Genomic DNA, 15,271 nt, shown 5'->3' on the forward strand with positions numbered 1-15,271 from the left:
AGGCGCCTTGGGCTATTGTACGTGACTATGAAATACAGATTGTGTGGTTATTGGCTTTAGTGCTAAAACACCGGGCTCGTCCGGGATTTGAACCCGGGACCTCTCGCACCCTAAGCGAGAATCATACCCCTAGACCAACGAGCCAGTACGTGTAAAACGGAAGTAAGCCTGTGTAAAATTTACGTCAGTTTACAGTACGTCTTATAGTGGAATATTTGAGGAAAAAGGACAAACGGACGCATATACGCTAAATTTGAACATTTTTAACAGGCAGCTGTAAGCCTGTAACGCTAAACCTCACATATACTCATACTGTTAACGAGAGTGTTTGAGGGACGATGACCATGAAAGATGTAGTAGCTTATGATATAACAACGTATTTGTGTTTAACGGGCTTGTTAGAGGACGTTTCTAAACCTTAGAAAATATTAGCCTAGATCTTATTCACTGGCCTAATAAAACTTTCAATTTAGTTTCATTTTTAATCTTGTTTTGTATTCTAAACAACCAAATTAAGTAACAACCAATGTGTAAAAATCGTTTTACACATCATACGCTGGATTGTAACATATTCCCCTAGTTTCACAGACCAGGTTTAAAGGGTTAGTTCACCCAAAAATGAAAATAATGTAATTTATTACTCACCCTCATGTCGTTCTACACCCGTAAGACCTTCGTTCATCTTCGGAACACAAATTAAGATATTTTGATGAAATCCGATGGCTCAGTGCTGCCTCTATTGCCAGCACTCACCGAACTTTTCAAGATCCAGAAAGGTACTCAAAACATATTTAAAACAGTTCATGTGACTACAGTGGTTCTACCTTAATATTATAAAGCGACGAGAATACTTTTTGTACGCCAAAAAAAACCCAAAATGACGACTTTTCAACAATATCTAGCGATGGCCGATTTCAAAACACTCCTTCAAAGCTTTACGAATCTTTTGTTTCGAATCAGTGGTTCAGAGCACCAAAGTCACATGATTTCTGGAGTTTGGCAGTTTGATATGCAATTCGAATCACTGATTCGAAACAAAAGATTCGTAAAGCTTCGAAGCAGTGTTTTAAAATCGGCCATCGCTAGATATTGTTGAAAAGTCGTCATTTTGTTTTTTTTGGCACACAAAAAGTATTCTCGTCGCTTTATAATATTAAGGTAGAACCACTGTAGTCACATGAACTGTTTTAAATATGTTTTGAGTAGCCTACCTTTCTGGATCTTGAGAAGTTCGGTGACATTGCTGGCAATAGAGGCCTCACTGAGCCATTGGATTTCATCAAAAATATCTTAATTTGTGTTCCAAAAATGAACGAAGGTCTTACGGGTGTAGAACGACATGAGGGTGAGTAATAAATGACATTATTTTCATTTTTGGGTGAACTAACCCTTTAAGCTATTACTAGACTAAAATGCATGTTTGAGCAGTTTTAACTGAAAGTAACTTGCACTGACATGTCTTAAAATGTGCCATTGTTTTGTCTCAAGATGCACACAAGTAATGTTTTTTTTTCGTTCTTTTTTTTCTAGTGAATGTTTATAAAAGTACTTAAATGTCTGCTAATTGAACTAAGGCCTAATCCTGGTTTAGGCTAAGCCCTGTCAGTGAAACCGGCCCTTAGCCTAATAAATAAAAGTAAAAGTGTCCTTTGGAATAAATCAAATGTTTCTAGTATGATTATGTTCATAATTACATTTGTAATTGTCTTCAAATGATAATCAATAGCCTATTAGTTTTTATTGGCAATATACATAGTTGACCAAACTATTCTTTATCACGTCTATCAAGGTAAAGACATTTACAGGAAAACACTGTCACATTTTAAATACTCTCTTTTTTCAGGGGAATTTCATTAGGCCCAATCAAGTAAACTGAATTTGTCTAAAGCCACTTTGGCTGCATAAGTGCTGGTAACTTCCACTATCTGAGTGGGGTTTCAGCTCTTCAGATGGGCAGGCATTGATCAAGCTGTCTCACATACTGAGAGGCACTCTACCATTTGAGCCAAATCGTCTACACATGTACTAGAGATCTTTCAAAGATTACCGCCAAAGCAGGACAGCCTGCATAAATTACCTGGCCACAATTCACTTATCTGATGAAATACACCTGGCCCATTTACCTCAGGTTGTTTTGAATAAATTCAATGTGTTAAAGATAACCAGACCAAAATAATAGGCAATTATTTTTAACCCGGCCCAACATTTTCTCTTGAACATCCTATTTTACATTTGGTTAACCCTGGGCATGTAGCCATGCAGGATCAGCAAACTCTCATTATTCTATTGTATAGGCAAACTGCCCTTGATCCCATATAGATAAACTGTCTGTTTTGGAATGCTGATCAGGAGCCGCTACAGCAATTGCAGCCAGTGACCCATGATGCTTCCCAGCTGCCAGTGTCTGAAGTCTCTGGGTGGCCACATCTGCAGACACTTGTCTCTCATGATTAGCTGGAAGCGAGCAGTCTTGATTCCTCCTAAGAGTTCTGCTCACTTCATAGGTCAAGTATGCTCTATTAGCTAGTGTACTTCAGATAGCCCTAAGAAGACACTCCCCATCACCAGCTGCAAATTCCACCTCAGAACTTTCCCACCTCATTAAACAGTAACTAATGAATAGTACTCATATCAGACTTATAAATCAATGCAATTGTATTATAGGAATAATGACAAGCTAAAATACTACAGAAAACAACTCAAAAATACCATGGTATCAAGTTGTCTATACCACAGAATTTTGAGGCCTATACAATGTCTATAGTACTAATAATTGTCATAATCATGCACCAGGATATTTAGCCTTCATGGTATTTGAAGGACTTTAAAAAATAAAATACAAAGGTAACCATGATATATATTGTCTGAAAAAAAAACCCCATGCAGATACCATACTTTTTAGGAGGATATATTTTTGTTTATAAGATAATATTAGTAGTAATTAATAAAAAATAGATACCATATACCATATATTTCCAGCATATATTTCATTTTAAACCCTTATTAGGTTATATCTTTTTCATTCATTCAGATAGCCTATAACTACAATATAACAGAATAACACTCAACAGTAGGGAGAAGTAAGAAAAATAAAAACAGCCAAGGGAAAGAAGATTTACAAAAATATAGGCAATATAAAACAATACAAATACATACATAAAGTAAATAACTCGTTTTAAATCTGTATTACGTTCTGTTTACATCTGCCTCTACCAACATGTCCGCGTTTTACGTCCGCTGACGCATTTCCGTTCACGTCCGCGCTCGTCGGATGATATTCGTCTGTTTCCGCTTGGAACTTCCTTTCTGGCAGCGGCTTAATCTTCGCCAACATGCCAGTGAGTACCAGAGAGCAAAAACATGTCAATATACACCTCTTACAAGTCATTAAGACCTAAATATCGAAGCGCGTTCACGAACATATCCATATTACTGACTTGAGTGTGCGCGTTGCCGCATGAACGAGAAGATGAACATAAAAACGAGTGTTTAGTCTTGAAGGGTTCGGCAGCGTGCGTTCGCGCTCTGCATCAAGATGGCGGCGTACATAGAATAGAACAAAACATGGACGTTTAACTGTAATGTGACGCACGTTTAAGTGTCGATGTGTTTATACAACCTGACATTATCCAAACATATTTTTAAAACTGCTAGATTGTTTAAAGCCTACACTTGAGATGTTACAAATGACTTAATGACTGTAAACGATTCCATGCAGCTCTCTGAAGTCCCCCAAATTAACTGAAAATGATCAAGACGCGGAGGCTTTTAAATGGCCTAGTCAAAACCTAGTGAGCTGCCTGTCTAGACAGTGTTTTTAGGGCATCATATGTGCGTGTATCTAATGCCCAAAGATGCTGTGTGGCTAGGCAGCTCACCATATTTCAATACAAGTTTATGTAAAGTAAAGTTGCTGGTCAAATGGTGTTTAAAAGCAGTTTTCTCATGCAATACCATGTTATTTATGTAAATAGCTCGCAAAAGACTTGCTGCACCCCACCCCTGAGGAGGAGAGGAGGAGGCACAAGAAGAAGCGTCTCGTACAGAGTCCCAATTCTTACTTCATGGATGTCAAGTGTCCAGGTGAGTGTCCTTCACATAATCAATATACTGTATGATTGTACCTGTCAGTGACTGGATGGTCTTAATCATGTCTTTGTGTCTCTCTTGTGTTTCAGGATGTTATAAGATCACAACGGTGTTCAGCCACGCACAGACGGTCGTGCTTTGTGTCGGTTGCTCAACTGTGCTGTGTCAGCCCACTGGAGGCAAAGCTCGACTCACAGAAGGTTTGTTTGTGTTTTTAGCAAAACCTAGACAAGTTTAGGAGCAAAAGTGGAATGGAAAAATCAAATAAGTAGTTTGGTTGTTTATCGCAACATGTTATTGACGTTACGAGGGTTTCTGTTATTCTAATAATGTTATTTCCTTAAGAAATGAGGTTTGACGTTAACTGTAGCAGACATGTTTTTAAAAAAAGCATTACTTTATAAGAATCAGAAACCTGAGGTATATGACCTAAGTGAATTGCGTATATCTGAGGGGACAAAATGCTGTTTTCTCAAATACAGCACATTTAAAATACACTTACTTCATACTATGCTTGAAATTAATGTATTGTACACTGTAGCTTCCATTAATATTAGTATAAATATTAGCCATGGGTGTTAACACTGACACAGTATTGTAAATAAGTGACAGACAGTACTTTAATGGCACCTTTCCACTGCATGGTACAACTCAGCTCAGCTCGGTATGGCACGGCTCAGCGCGCATTACTTTTGGTTTGCTTTTCCACTGCAGTTTAGTACTGCTTTAAAGTGGGTGGGATTATAGACTGATTGTATAGAGTGTATGCATTGACGTTACTTTCCCGCCGGAACACCCTCCCTCAGCTGGACTGAGTGGCAAAAGAGCTGCATGACTGGATTTAATAGGGCAAACTGCGAAAACGCAAGTAAAACAAACAATTTCCCTAAATGTTGGGCTCATAGTATTGTATATTATCGAATCCTAGTATTCTTTACAACTTGTCAAAGAAACTTAATCCATGGATTTTGACAAGCAGCCAGGAATCATGTTTCCTGACATTTATATGTGCCTGATTTCAATGCTGGGGAAATACATAAAGCAAATCTGCCTGTGAACGCTTTATATAAATACAATATAGGTAGGTCTAAATCCGAGTGATCACTTGTATCAGTGTTATATATATTGTCATATCGTCCAGCCCTAAAACGTGTATGTTTATTTAAAAACATCCAATTATGCAGAATATAAGATGGTAAATATTTAATTGATGAGTTGTCAATACAATATATAGGGTATAGTAGCTTTCGGTAGTCTGTAAAAATATACCTCAGATTTCTTGTCAAATCTATTTGTACATTTAATCGCAATGCTCTTTCCCATTTTGGATGCTTTTTTTGCGGCATTTACGCTGAAAACCAGTGTTGCCAGTCAGTGGGCATAACCGAAGTCACAACGGCTGACGGTGACGTCACGTGCATACCCTCTATAGTTGCGCCACTTCTACTGCCGTGGATCCGATCCTCGTCTACCAACGAGTCTGCACTAGAGGTCGACCGATATATCGGTCGGCTGATATATCGGGCCGATATTTGTCTTTTTTTAATATATCGGCATTGGCCGATATCCGTGTTTAGTAGCGCCGATTTTAAAGCCAGGCATGTCCGTGGGCAGCCCTGTGTTATTGGTGCGGTGGAATGTGCTGCTGCCGCATATGAATTGAAACTTTTGGAAGATTCAACAACAGTCCTGGGAGATAAAGGTAGCCTAAGGCTTAAATTCTGATATTTCAAAGTCTTATGGCTATATATTTACTATATATTACTAGTAAACTATGAAGTGTTGCTTCACTTAGTGAAAGAAACAGCGGATAGCATAGAACCGTTGGGAACTTGCATAATGCTACAGCTGGTTGAAGGTTTGCTTACTTGTAGTTAACTTTAAGGACTATAGTCCAAAACTACCAGCAGCTTGCTTGCTAACATATTAGCCCCAATGTTATAAGTTCTGTTTTATTTTTCCTGTATCGGAGTCGGAGAATTTCACTCTGTGCTTGGGGTGGAGAAGGCGGCAGCTCTGACAAACACTGCAGCGTGATTGAGGGCTACGTTACTCCGACAAATATTGTCAATATTAAGAGGATTTGGCATTTCCAATTAATGTAAGCCTGTTACATTCTTCTAGTCTATTATTATTACTATTAGGTAAGCTACTCTTATTATTAAATTAATATTATAATAAATTTGCCCCGCAATAATTTCACAGCGCATCACCGCATAACTGACGTGCTGTAAGGATAATAAAAGATTAGGCTATCAGCTCCTCTTTGAAAATGTTTTAAACATTTTTTAGGTCTATTATACAATGAATTAGACCTATAATTAAAATGATTAACAGTCTATAATATTTCCTAACACTGCAGTCATAAATGAAAATTAAGAGCAGCTTTAGGCTACTTCAAGCACCAACTTAAAAAAAAAAACAAAAAAACAAGCTGTTTAACACGAGATACTATTCTTCTCATTTGTTTCACTATATGTACGGGCCACAAGAGAAATAATGGAATAAATTAAGACAGTTATATACCGTTATCAGCATATTATGTTGAAATTCGTCTCTGAGAGAAAATGCTCCGTTAATGCAGCGTCAGGCAGCTTCGTCACTTTTACTTTCACTTTGAATATTGACCGAGGTTAAGCTTTTACCGGCATAACTTTTCCGCAAAGTTTGCACGTTGCTTTTTGTGTGATATCCATTGGCTCCCCTTATTGGTTGATGCAGACAATAGCCGGGTTTCCATCCAACTTTGCATTTAATGAAAATTTAGCTCAAGAATATGCGCATCTGCGTGTGTTTCCATCAACTGTGTAATGCGAATAAAAATGGACATCAGCCTAATAAAGTGATGTGTTCCGACCAATGACTATATCTACATATATATATATATATATATATAATATATATGTATGTATGTATGTATGTATATATATGTATGTATATATATATATGTATATATATGTATGTATGTATGTATATATATATATGTATGTATATGTATATATATGTATATGTATATATATATATGTATGTATGTATATGTGTATATATATATATGTATGTATGTATATGTATATATATGTGTATATATATGTGTGTATATATATATATATATATATATATGTATGTATATATGTATGTCTCACAGTTATTATCATTAAACCTGTCTAACGTTAACCGTCAAGAATGTTAGAAATCACTAAGAGTTTAGCACTGTCCTTGCATACAAGGCTGTGCAACATGACAAAGTTTTTAATTGATTTTTATTTATAAAGTTGTATTTATTTTATTTAAATGTATATTTAAGTTTACATTTATGTTCCAACAAACTTGAAAAATTCAGCTAGATAAATGATAACTTGATAAAACTTTTATGTAAGTCAAGTCAGTGTTCAATAAATGATGTTAAGTTTGGAAATGTTGTGCATCCACTTATTAGTGTGACATTTTAGCATGCAAATGAAGGGGAAAACTTCAAGATATCGGCCCTAAAAATCGGCAGCACATATCGGCCATCGGCTGACCCTGACCTCTAAACATCGGCATCGGTTATAGAAAAACCCATATCGGTCGATCTCTAGTCTGCACTGCGTCTACTGACCACTATACAGCCATTTCTTTTTTCAAGTTGCGTGCGATGGTCGCTTAAAAAAAGTTGTGTGAACAAATGATACTGCGGTGGCTGATACTATTTAAATCTAGCGGGTTTGGTGTCTCAGATCCAATGACACTGGTAGTGATGATTCTCTCTGACCAATCAGTGATCTGCAGTGTTTACATGTCACATTTAGTATCGGTACAGCACGCTTGGAACCTCCACCGAGGTGGTACTATTTAAGCGAGTTGTACCGTGCCAAACCGAGCTGTACCATGCAGTGGAAAAGTGCCAAAAAGTGAGCCGTACTGAGCCGTCCCATGCAGTGGAAAAGCGCCATAAGTTAGCAGCTGCTGAATAGTGCAAACATTATTTTGCCTCTGACTTTAAATAATGACAGATTAAAATAGTTTTTCATTGAGTATGACAGCATTTGCAGTCTTTATTGTGAGTTTAGATGCTGAAGTTCTTAACTCATAGTCATTGTTTGTTTGCACAAGCTGATTTTGTCTATCATTTGTGGTTATTGCAGTAATACAGGGGCTTTGTGCATGATTTTGTTTCTGAATATTCATTGATGTCATAGGTCTGCAGTTCATTATAATCTCTCTAATATCTTGCAAACCTTAAAACTCTTGCAAATATTTATATGATGGTAATAGATACTCAGCTATATTTTAGATGGATGTTTGAGGTTATTGGGATTCTGCTTTGGAACAGTGTTATTTGGTTGAAACCTGATGATCTTTGTGTGGTTTTGTGCTGGCAGAAGCAAAAGGAGAATAAAAAAGCAAAGGTGAAGTGTTGTTTTCTGTAATAAAATGCCTTCTTTACCAGCATAATATTTTGATAACTCCAAGTAAGCCGTTTGTAGGTTGAGTTTCCTGAAAAGCGTAAATTCTGTAGCTCTGGTGGGATGGATTATCTGTTTGTCCAACTAATAGAAGATGTGGTAGTGCTCAGAAAAACAATTTTGCAACAATTTTTGCAATCTTTGCTTTTCCTTGTTTGGTTCTGCTAAAGGCACAGAAATTATACTTCGCAGAGGAGTACAGGATAACAACAAGTACTGCCTTCCAAATGTTTGAGGACATTGTGGGGTGTTCTTCATGCTTTTGTTGTTAATGAGCTTAGCGGTTGTTTTTTATAATGACCTCTCTTTTACTCTCATTCCTACAGGGTGTTCCTTCAGAAGGAAGCAGCATTAAGATCTTTTCTAGATGCTTCCTTGGAGAGAGAGAGGGAAAGAGAGAGAGAGGGAGGAGACGGACCGGCCTCAGTGACAGCAGCCTGATTTTATTCAAGCAAGAGATGAGGAGATTATGAGATCCCTGAGAGGTCTGAAGAACCGACCAGAACACCCTCCAACCTAGTGTCTCTTTTTCTCTCTGTCTCAATAAAATGTTTGGGCTACAATGATGTTGTGTTGAGTTTTTTGTTCAAACGGTCATGTTTCATCCACATGAGTGATTTATTTTATCAGAATGATGTTACTTGTAATACAATTCTATTTTGTACTTTTACATTAACAATGTTATTAATGTTCTGTTTATTAAATCCAAGTATAAATCTCATCAAGTTAGTGTTTTTAAGCATTTTTACTAAAGGCAGTAATAATTTAAACAATATATTTTATTTGTGAACTAATGTTCAGCTTTTCAGATCCTCAGTCATCAAGCTCGGTAAACACTGGTCACAGACATAAAGATGTACCTTTAATTTCACCAAGCTGATTGTGCAATAATTAAAAAAAAAAAAAAAAATCATGTTTTCAGGCCATTTCAAGTTTGATTTTTATGTGACAAATTGGTGATATTTAAGTGGGTGAGGAGTTTACTTTTTAATTAGTCTTCTCATTAACATTTTTTTCATTCAGACTGATGCGCGAACGAAAAGGTGGAATTTATTGCACAAACCAATCATAGCACGATGGAGGCATTACCTCACATGACTTTCCCCCATTTATTCTCAATTACCTTCCACCAAACCCACCTGACCGCATGCTTCAGGGGATCTGGTAAAACTCAATGGGCTCAGGGGAGGCAAGAGAGAAGCGGCGTCCCGTTGTAACTTTAGTTGCTGGTGTTACTTTAGAAAAACAAGTGATTTATACATTTTCTAATATTTGCGTTTTATTTTTGTAATATGGATTATTTTCTCATCCAATTTTTTGAGAAGGCACTGCCTCCCTTAGCTCCTCGGAGGAAACATCCCTGATATTTATACAGTAAAAAAAAAAATTGTCACAATTTAAGATAACTTTTAATATATTTATTTTAAATGTAATTTATTCCTGTGATGGCAAAGCTGAAATTTCAGCATCATTACTCCAGTCTTCTGTCACATGATCCTTCAGAAATCATTCTAATATGTTGAATTGTTGCTCAAGAAACATTTATGATGTTAAAAATGTGCTGCGTAATATTTTTGTGGAAATTGTTTTTCAGGATTCTTTGATTAAAAAAAAAAAAGTTCAAAAGAACAGCATATATTTTCAACAGAAATATTTAATTTTCTAAATGTCTTTATACTGTCACTTTTGATCAATTTAATGAATTCTTGATGAATAAAAAGTCTTAGTGACACCAAACTTGGATACTTGGACTACCAGGAAGAAGAGATTTTGTCTCAATGGGACTATCCTGGTAAAATAAGCGATAAATAATATTTATTTCTAGAATATAAAAACATACAAGGGTTTTAACTGGTTTTAACTGTGTAATAGTCCACATTTTGGTAACAAACTCATTTAAATAAATTTAAAACAAAACAGCACACATTTAATTTGACCAACACTGAATGGAATCAAGTATTTAAATGTGAATAATCCTAGAACTAGATATAGTGTACCTTTTCCATGATAATACCCATCTGAAGTTGTGGGAAAATGCAATGTTATATAATATAAGAGCCATAAAGCTGAGGTTGAGGCATGCATAAACATTTCTGAATAGCTTTTCAAACAGCATTTGTGCGAAAGTCCTAAAAGGCGCATAGCGCATTGACGTTCATTATCAAGGCCATTGGACTGAAGAAACAGATGAGTGGGTTATTATTGAACCTAGTGACCCATTGTGTGTTGAATGGAAATGTTCAAATAGCATCAGTGAATGACATTTTTGTTAATCGATACCTGAGAGAAGGACTGCAAGATAAAGTGGTACACCAAAAGAAAATCTGTATCTTGTAAGTTGTTGGCTTACAATACTGTACAAGATGAGCTGTCAATTATTCTCTATTAAATGCAGGAATGTGTCAGTGTGCTAGAATACTCAAACTCATCTACGCAGAGTTTAAATTCCCACAGTGCAGCACAATGACAGATAGCAGCCTTTGTCAGGAAGCAGTGGTGTCGTGTCATTTAGTTCCCGAGATCATTAGTTGATTGCTTCTCTCTGCCGAGCTGCTATCTTCAGTGGTTCCTGAATGATAATATGATGAAATCAATTCAATTGTATTCTCTACCCTCCGTGAACGAGACCAGTGGGCTAAATTGTCTGTGTCCCTCCTTAACCAAATCAACTGCAAATTGTGGCTGCCTAATGATGCTTTGTGGGAATGAAACTGCAGCCTCATGGGAGAATCTCATGGTTACTCTCAAGAGTCAAAACTTTTGCACATTCCAGTCCTTTCTCTTATTTATTTTTCTTTATGAAATCATCAAGATGCTTCTTTACCACATGGTGTTCTCTTTATGAACCATGTTATGGAACAATGCATTCATGCTATGGATAATAATTTTCCTATTAGGAAGAACATTAGTCTAAATACCACACACTTTCTCTCTTCATTTCATATACTCAAGCAAGAGCCCGTCTTCTACTGATCTGCACAAATGCAGTTCCCGAAATGACCACATAGTGTCAGAAAATCTGTAACCCAGAAGTCTGCTTTTGATTTTTATCTTCAGCACATGTGGTTTTCTGTTTTGACTGCATCATATGTGTTATGAATACCTTATTACTGGTCACCAAACCATGCTTTGTTGGCAAAAAAGTTATTAAACAGGATGAGCAAAGAGAGTTTACAGATGGTCTAGAAATTAAAGGGTTAGTTCACCCAAAACTGAAAATAATGTCATTTATTACTCACCTTCATGTCGTTCCACACTCGTAAGGCCTTCGTTCATCTTCGGAACACAAATTAAGATATTTTGATTAAATCCGATGGCTCAGTGAGGCCTGCATTCAAAGCAATGACATTTCCTCTCTCAAGATCCATAAAGGTACTAAAAACATATTTAAAAAGCGACGAGAATACCTTTTGTGCGCCAAAAAAACAAAATAACAGTGATTCGGATCTCCTATCAAACGGCTAAACTGCTGAAATCACGTGATTTTAGCGCTCCGAGTCACTGATTCGATTCGTAAAGCTCCGAAGCAGTGTTTTGAAATCGGCCCATCACTATATTGTTGAAAAGTCGTTATTTTGTTTTTTTGGCGCACAAAAAGTATTCTCGTCGCTTTATAATATTAAGGTAGAACCACTGAACTCACATCAACTGTTTTAAATATGTTTTTAGTACCTTTATGGATCTTGAGAGAGGAAATGTAATGGCTTTAAACGCAGGCCTCACTGAGCCATCGGATTTAATCAAAATATCTTAATTTGTGTTCCGACATGAGGGTGAGTAATAAATGACATTATTTTCATTTTTGGGTGAACTAACCCTTTAAGCGAAAAAAATAAAAAATAAAATAAATAACACATTAACGAGTAGATAAAACATAATTATGTAGCTTAATAGAAACCAAGTATTTTCCAAATAATATTTTAGACATATTTATGATTTTTCTTACAGCATAAACTGGGTCTTTATGCAAGAAACTATATGTCTTTTAAATTTTTGGATTGGGGTCCCTCATATGAGGAACAGTGCTCAAAGTGGGATGGTACGTGTCGGTACGCAGAACAGGTGTTGTGCCGAATTTCAACTCCCTGCCAAATTATTACCCCCCTCGTTGAAGTCGCTACCTGATTGCCTAATCCTAACCCCACCCCTAATCCTTACCCCTCCCCCACACCTAAACCTAAATTTACCAACACTATGGGGGTAAAAATTTGGTGGGGGTCAGAATTCGGCATAACAACGGCACTTCTCTATTATTACCTTTAGCCTACCGCCAGTTTTCCTTGCGGGCAATTCCGACATGTTGCATGTATGGAAGCCCACCATGCCCTCACTCCTTCAGGAACGCGGTTTGAACTGAGCATCAGGAGTACAGGTGTTGTGCTGAATTTCCGACCCCCTACCAGATTATTACCCCCCTAGCATTGATAGGTTTAGGAGTAGGTGTGGGGGAGGGGTTAGGATTAGGGGTGGGGTTAAGATTAGGCAATCAGATAGCAATTTCAACGAGGGGGGTAATCATTTGTTAGGGCGTCGAAATTCGGCACAGCGCCGGCACTTCTATTTTTCCACTTCAAGCTCTGATGAGGAGATTCATATTTTACATCTAAAAGATTAAAAACCCCAAGGCTGTGTGGGCTATTGGTTCATGTTAAACAATAGCCTAACATTTATTTATTGTGATGCATCAAGATGCTCTCAAGGGTGAACTTGACCTTCAATCTCCACAATCCCGAAACTCCATTCAGGTCTGGCTCCATTCTGTTATGCAATCACCACTTTTCATGATCCAATCAATTCCTGCTGTACTTTAAGTTTCCACATTTTTTTCTGGTCACTCACAAACATACTTTTAAGCTTTTCAGCATTCCATTTTTTAAGAACAACAATTTTGTGCAGGTCTACTAAATGCAATCAAACATCTAGGCATCATCATTTTTAATGCCACTGTCTTTAGGTGATATATTAAACGCTTGTTTTCCATGACATATCTATATGTTATACTGCTGTTAGGCTTTCTCTCAGAGAGCAGTGGGGTGTGAAAGCCTCTCCAGATGCCTGACTGTGAGCTCCGCTCACCTCGGCTCCCTCCCCGCGTGAAGAGGCTACCGAAGGGCATCTGTAGTAATAGGGTAATCTATTATAGGGCTCTCACTCGCTCTCTGGTTTCCCATTCTCTGGCCCCTGTCTCAGCACTTCGTCAGGACGAATGAGAGGAGGAGTTTAACTAAGCACATTACTGTGTGCCACTTGCATATACCAGCACTTCCTCAATTAAACCCCCTCCAACATAATCTCCGTTATCCCATTAAGACACACACACACACACACACACACTCAAGCATGCCTGAACATACTTGACTTTACTGGTATCCCTTACATTTTTTTTGTATACTTGGTAAATTTGGCAATTTCAGGCTGTTAAAAAGCAATTAGCACATTGTATCTAGGTTTTTCTGAGATACTAAGTGTGAATTATTTTGAATGTACATACATGTTAGAAGAACAATAATACTCCAAATTTTGTACCAACTAGCATTAAAGAACCATTTGGACAATTTCATATTAAACAATGTTGTGGTTTCCCAGCATGCATTGCAGATGGATAAATGATTGAAGTTGGCATGATATGGAAGTCCCTATCCACTTGTTAAATCTGACGTCACGCGTCACCGCTTCCGGGTCCAAAAGCTCTACCAGATGCGCCAAGAAAAACAACAAACGGTGCTAATATACACTCAAGATGTGATGTAATACTACCGAAAAATTATAATCCTACCCTTTGTCTTCATACCGAAATCCCAGATGGCCAGACAGTGATTCATCTTTTATAAATCGTTAAAATATTCAGACCCGGAAACAGCACTCCTTACGTCATAACTTAACAAGTGGATTGTGGACCAATTTTCTTCCCTATTGTGATGTATATCCAAGTAATATTGCTTCTCAAACAAGAAAAAAAATGTAGGGTGGGACTTGATTTTGTCTATCAGGAATTGATTGGATTGTTGGATCGTAGTAGTTTGCTATTGCTGCGACCTCATGTCTGTGAGTGACAGGTTGTCCCGCGGCCAGCCCTCACGCCAGGTCTGTGTCTGAAATCGCATACTCTCTTGAGTAAGTACTTATTTTGAATAAGTAATTACTTAACGACCACTAAAAAGCAGGCTATGTTCTAAATATTATGAGTGTGTGTAGTATGAATGTAATTCGGACGTGGTACATTGCCATGTTGTCAATGCATGTGACCTATCAGCGTCAGTTGTGTTGCTTCACTGCCATTCACAAATCCTCTCCCGTAGCCTCATGGGATAGTAAAGTGTCCATCGTAAACACGCTTCAGAATCTTGTCAGAAGTAATAGGACGTCCGGGTATATTTGCCCACTCTTTTATGAGTACTGTGAAGTGTGAAATTGGACATACTTAATTTCTCACATACCGTTTTTCACCTAGGCCTACTATATAGTAGTGAAGTATGCCATTTCAGATGCAGCCCAGATATTGCTGCAAGAGGGAGGAAGTTATTTTGATTGAAGATTATGAGGGCACATGAATTTAAAAAATAATGATGTGCACAGATAAATCATTTATTACAAATACTGCAGTGTTCCATTAAAAAAAGAAAAAAAGAATTGTCAATTCTGATTTCATGGTGACTTTAAGTTACTGTTATATGATTATTGTTACTTTTACATTAGTTGTTGTGTGGTGCTGTTCAAAGCTTTCCGAAATAATTCGG

The 15,271-nt window shown here is 37.2% G+C and overlaps 1 protein-coding gene and 1 non-coding gene across 2 annotated transcripts; one reads left to right on the top strand and one right to left on the bottom strand.

Moving 5' to 3' along the window:
- Window positions 1-72: 72 nt before the first annotated feature.
- Window positions 73-144, bottom strand: trnap-agg (transfer RNA proline (anticodon AGG)). Its single transcript has one exon. It is a non-coding gene; the product is annotated as a tRNA-Pro (tRNA).
- Window positions 145-3,273: 3,129 nt separating this feature from the next.
- Window positions 3,274-9,097, top strand: rps27.1 (ribosomal protein S27, isoform 1). Its single transcript, XM_051873378.1, has 4 exons — window positions 3,274-3,338; window positions 3,975-4,083; window positions 4,179-4,289; window positions 8,861-9,097. Exons 1-4 carry the CDS (start codon window positions 3,333-3,335, stop codon window positions 8,887-8,889), a joined length of 255 nt encoding a protein of 84 aa, XP_051729338.1. The 5' UTR covers window positions 3,274-3,332; the 3' UTR covers window positions 8,890-9,097.
- Window positions 9,098-15,271: the final 6,174 nt, after the last annotated feature.

Source organism: Ctenopharyngodon idella, chromosome 19 (assembly GCF_019924925.1).
Source record: "Ctenopharyngodon idella isolate HZGC_01 chromosome 19, HZGC01, whole genome shotgun sequence".
Classification (NCBI taxonomy): Eukaryota; Metazoa; Chordata; class Actinopteri; order Cypriniformes; family Xenocyprididae; genus Ctenopharyngodon; species Ctenopharyngodon idella.

Excerpts from the sequence above, each read along its gene's own strand:
- rps27.1 (XM_051873378.1), top strand. Across the intron at positions 4,084-4,178 it reads CATGGATGTCAAGTGTCCAG|GATGTTATAAGATCACAACG; the intron begins GTGAGTGTCCTT and ends CTTGTGTTTCAG. Across the intron at positions 4,290-8,860 it reads CAAAGCTCGACTCACAGAAG|GGTGTTCCTTCAGAAGGAAG; the intron begins GTTTGTTTGTGT and ends TCATTCCTACAG.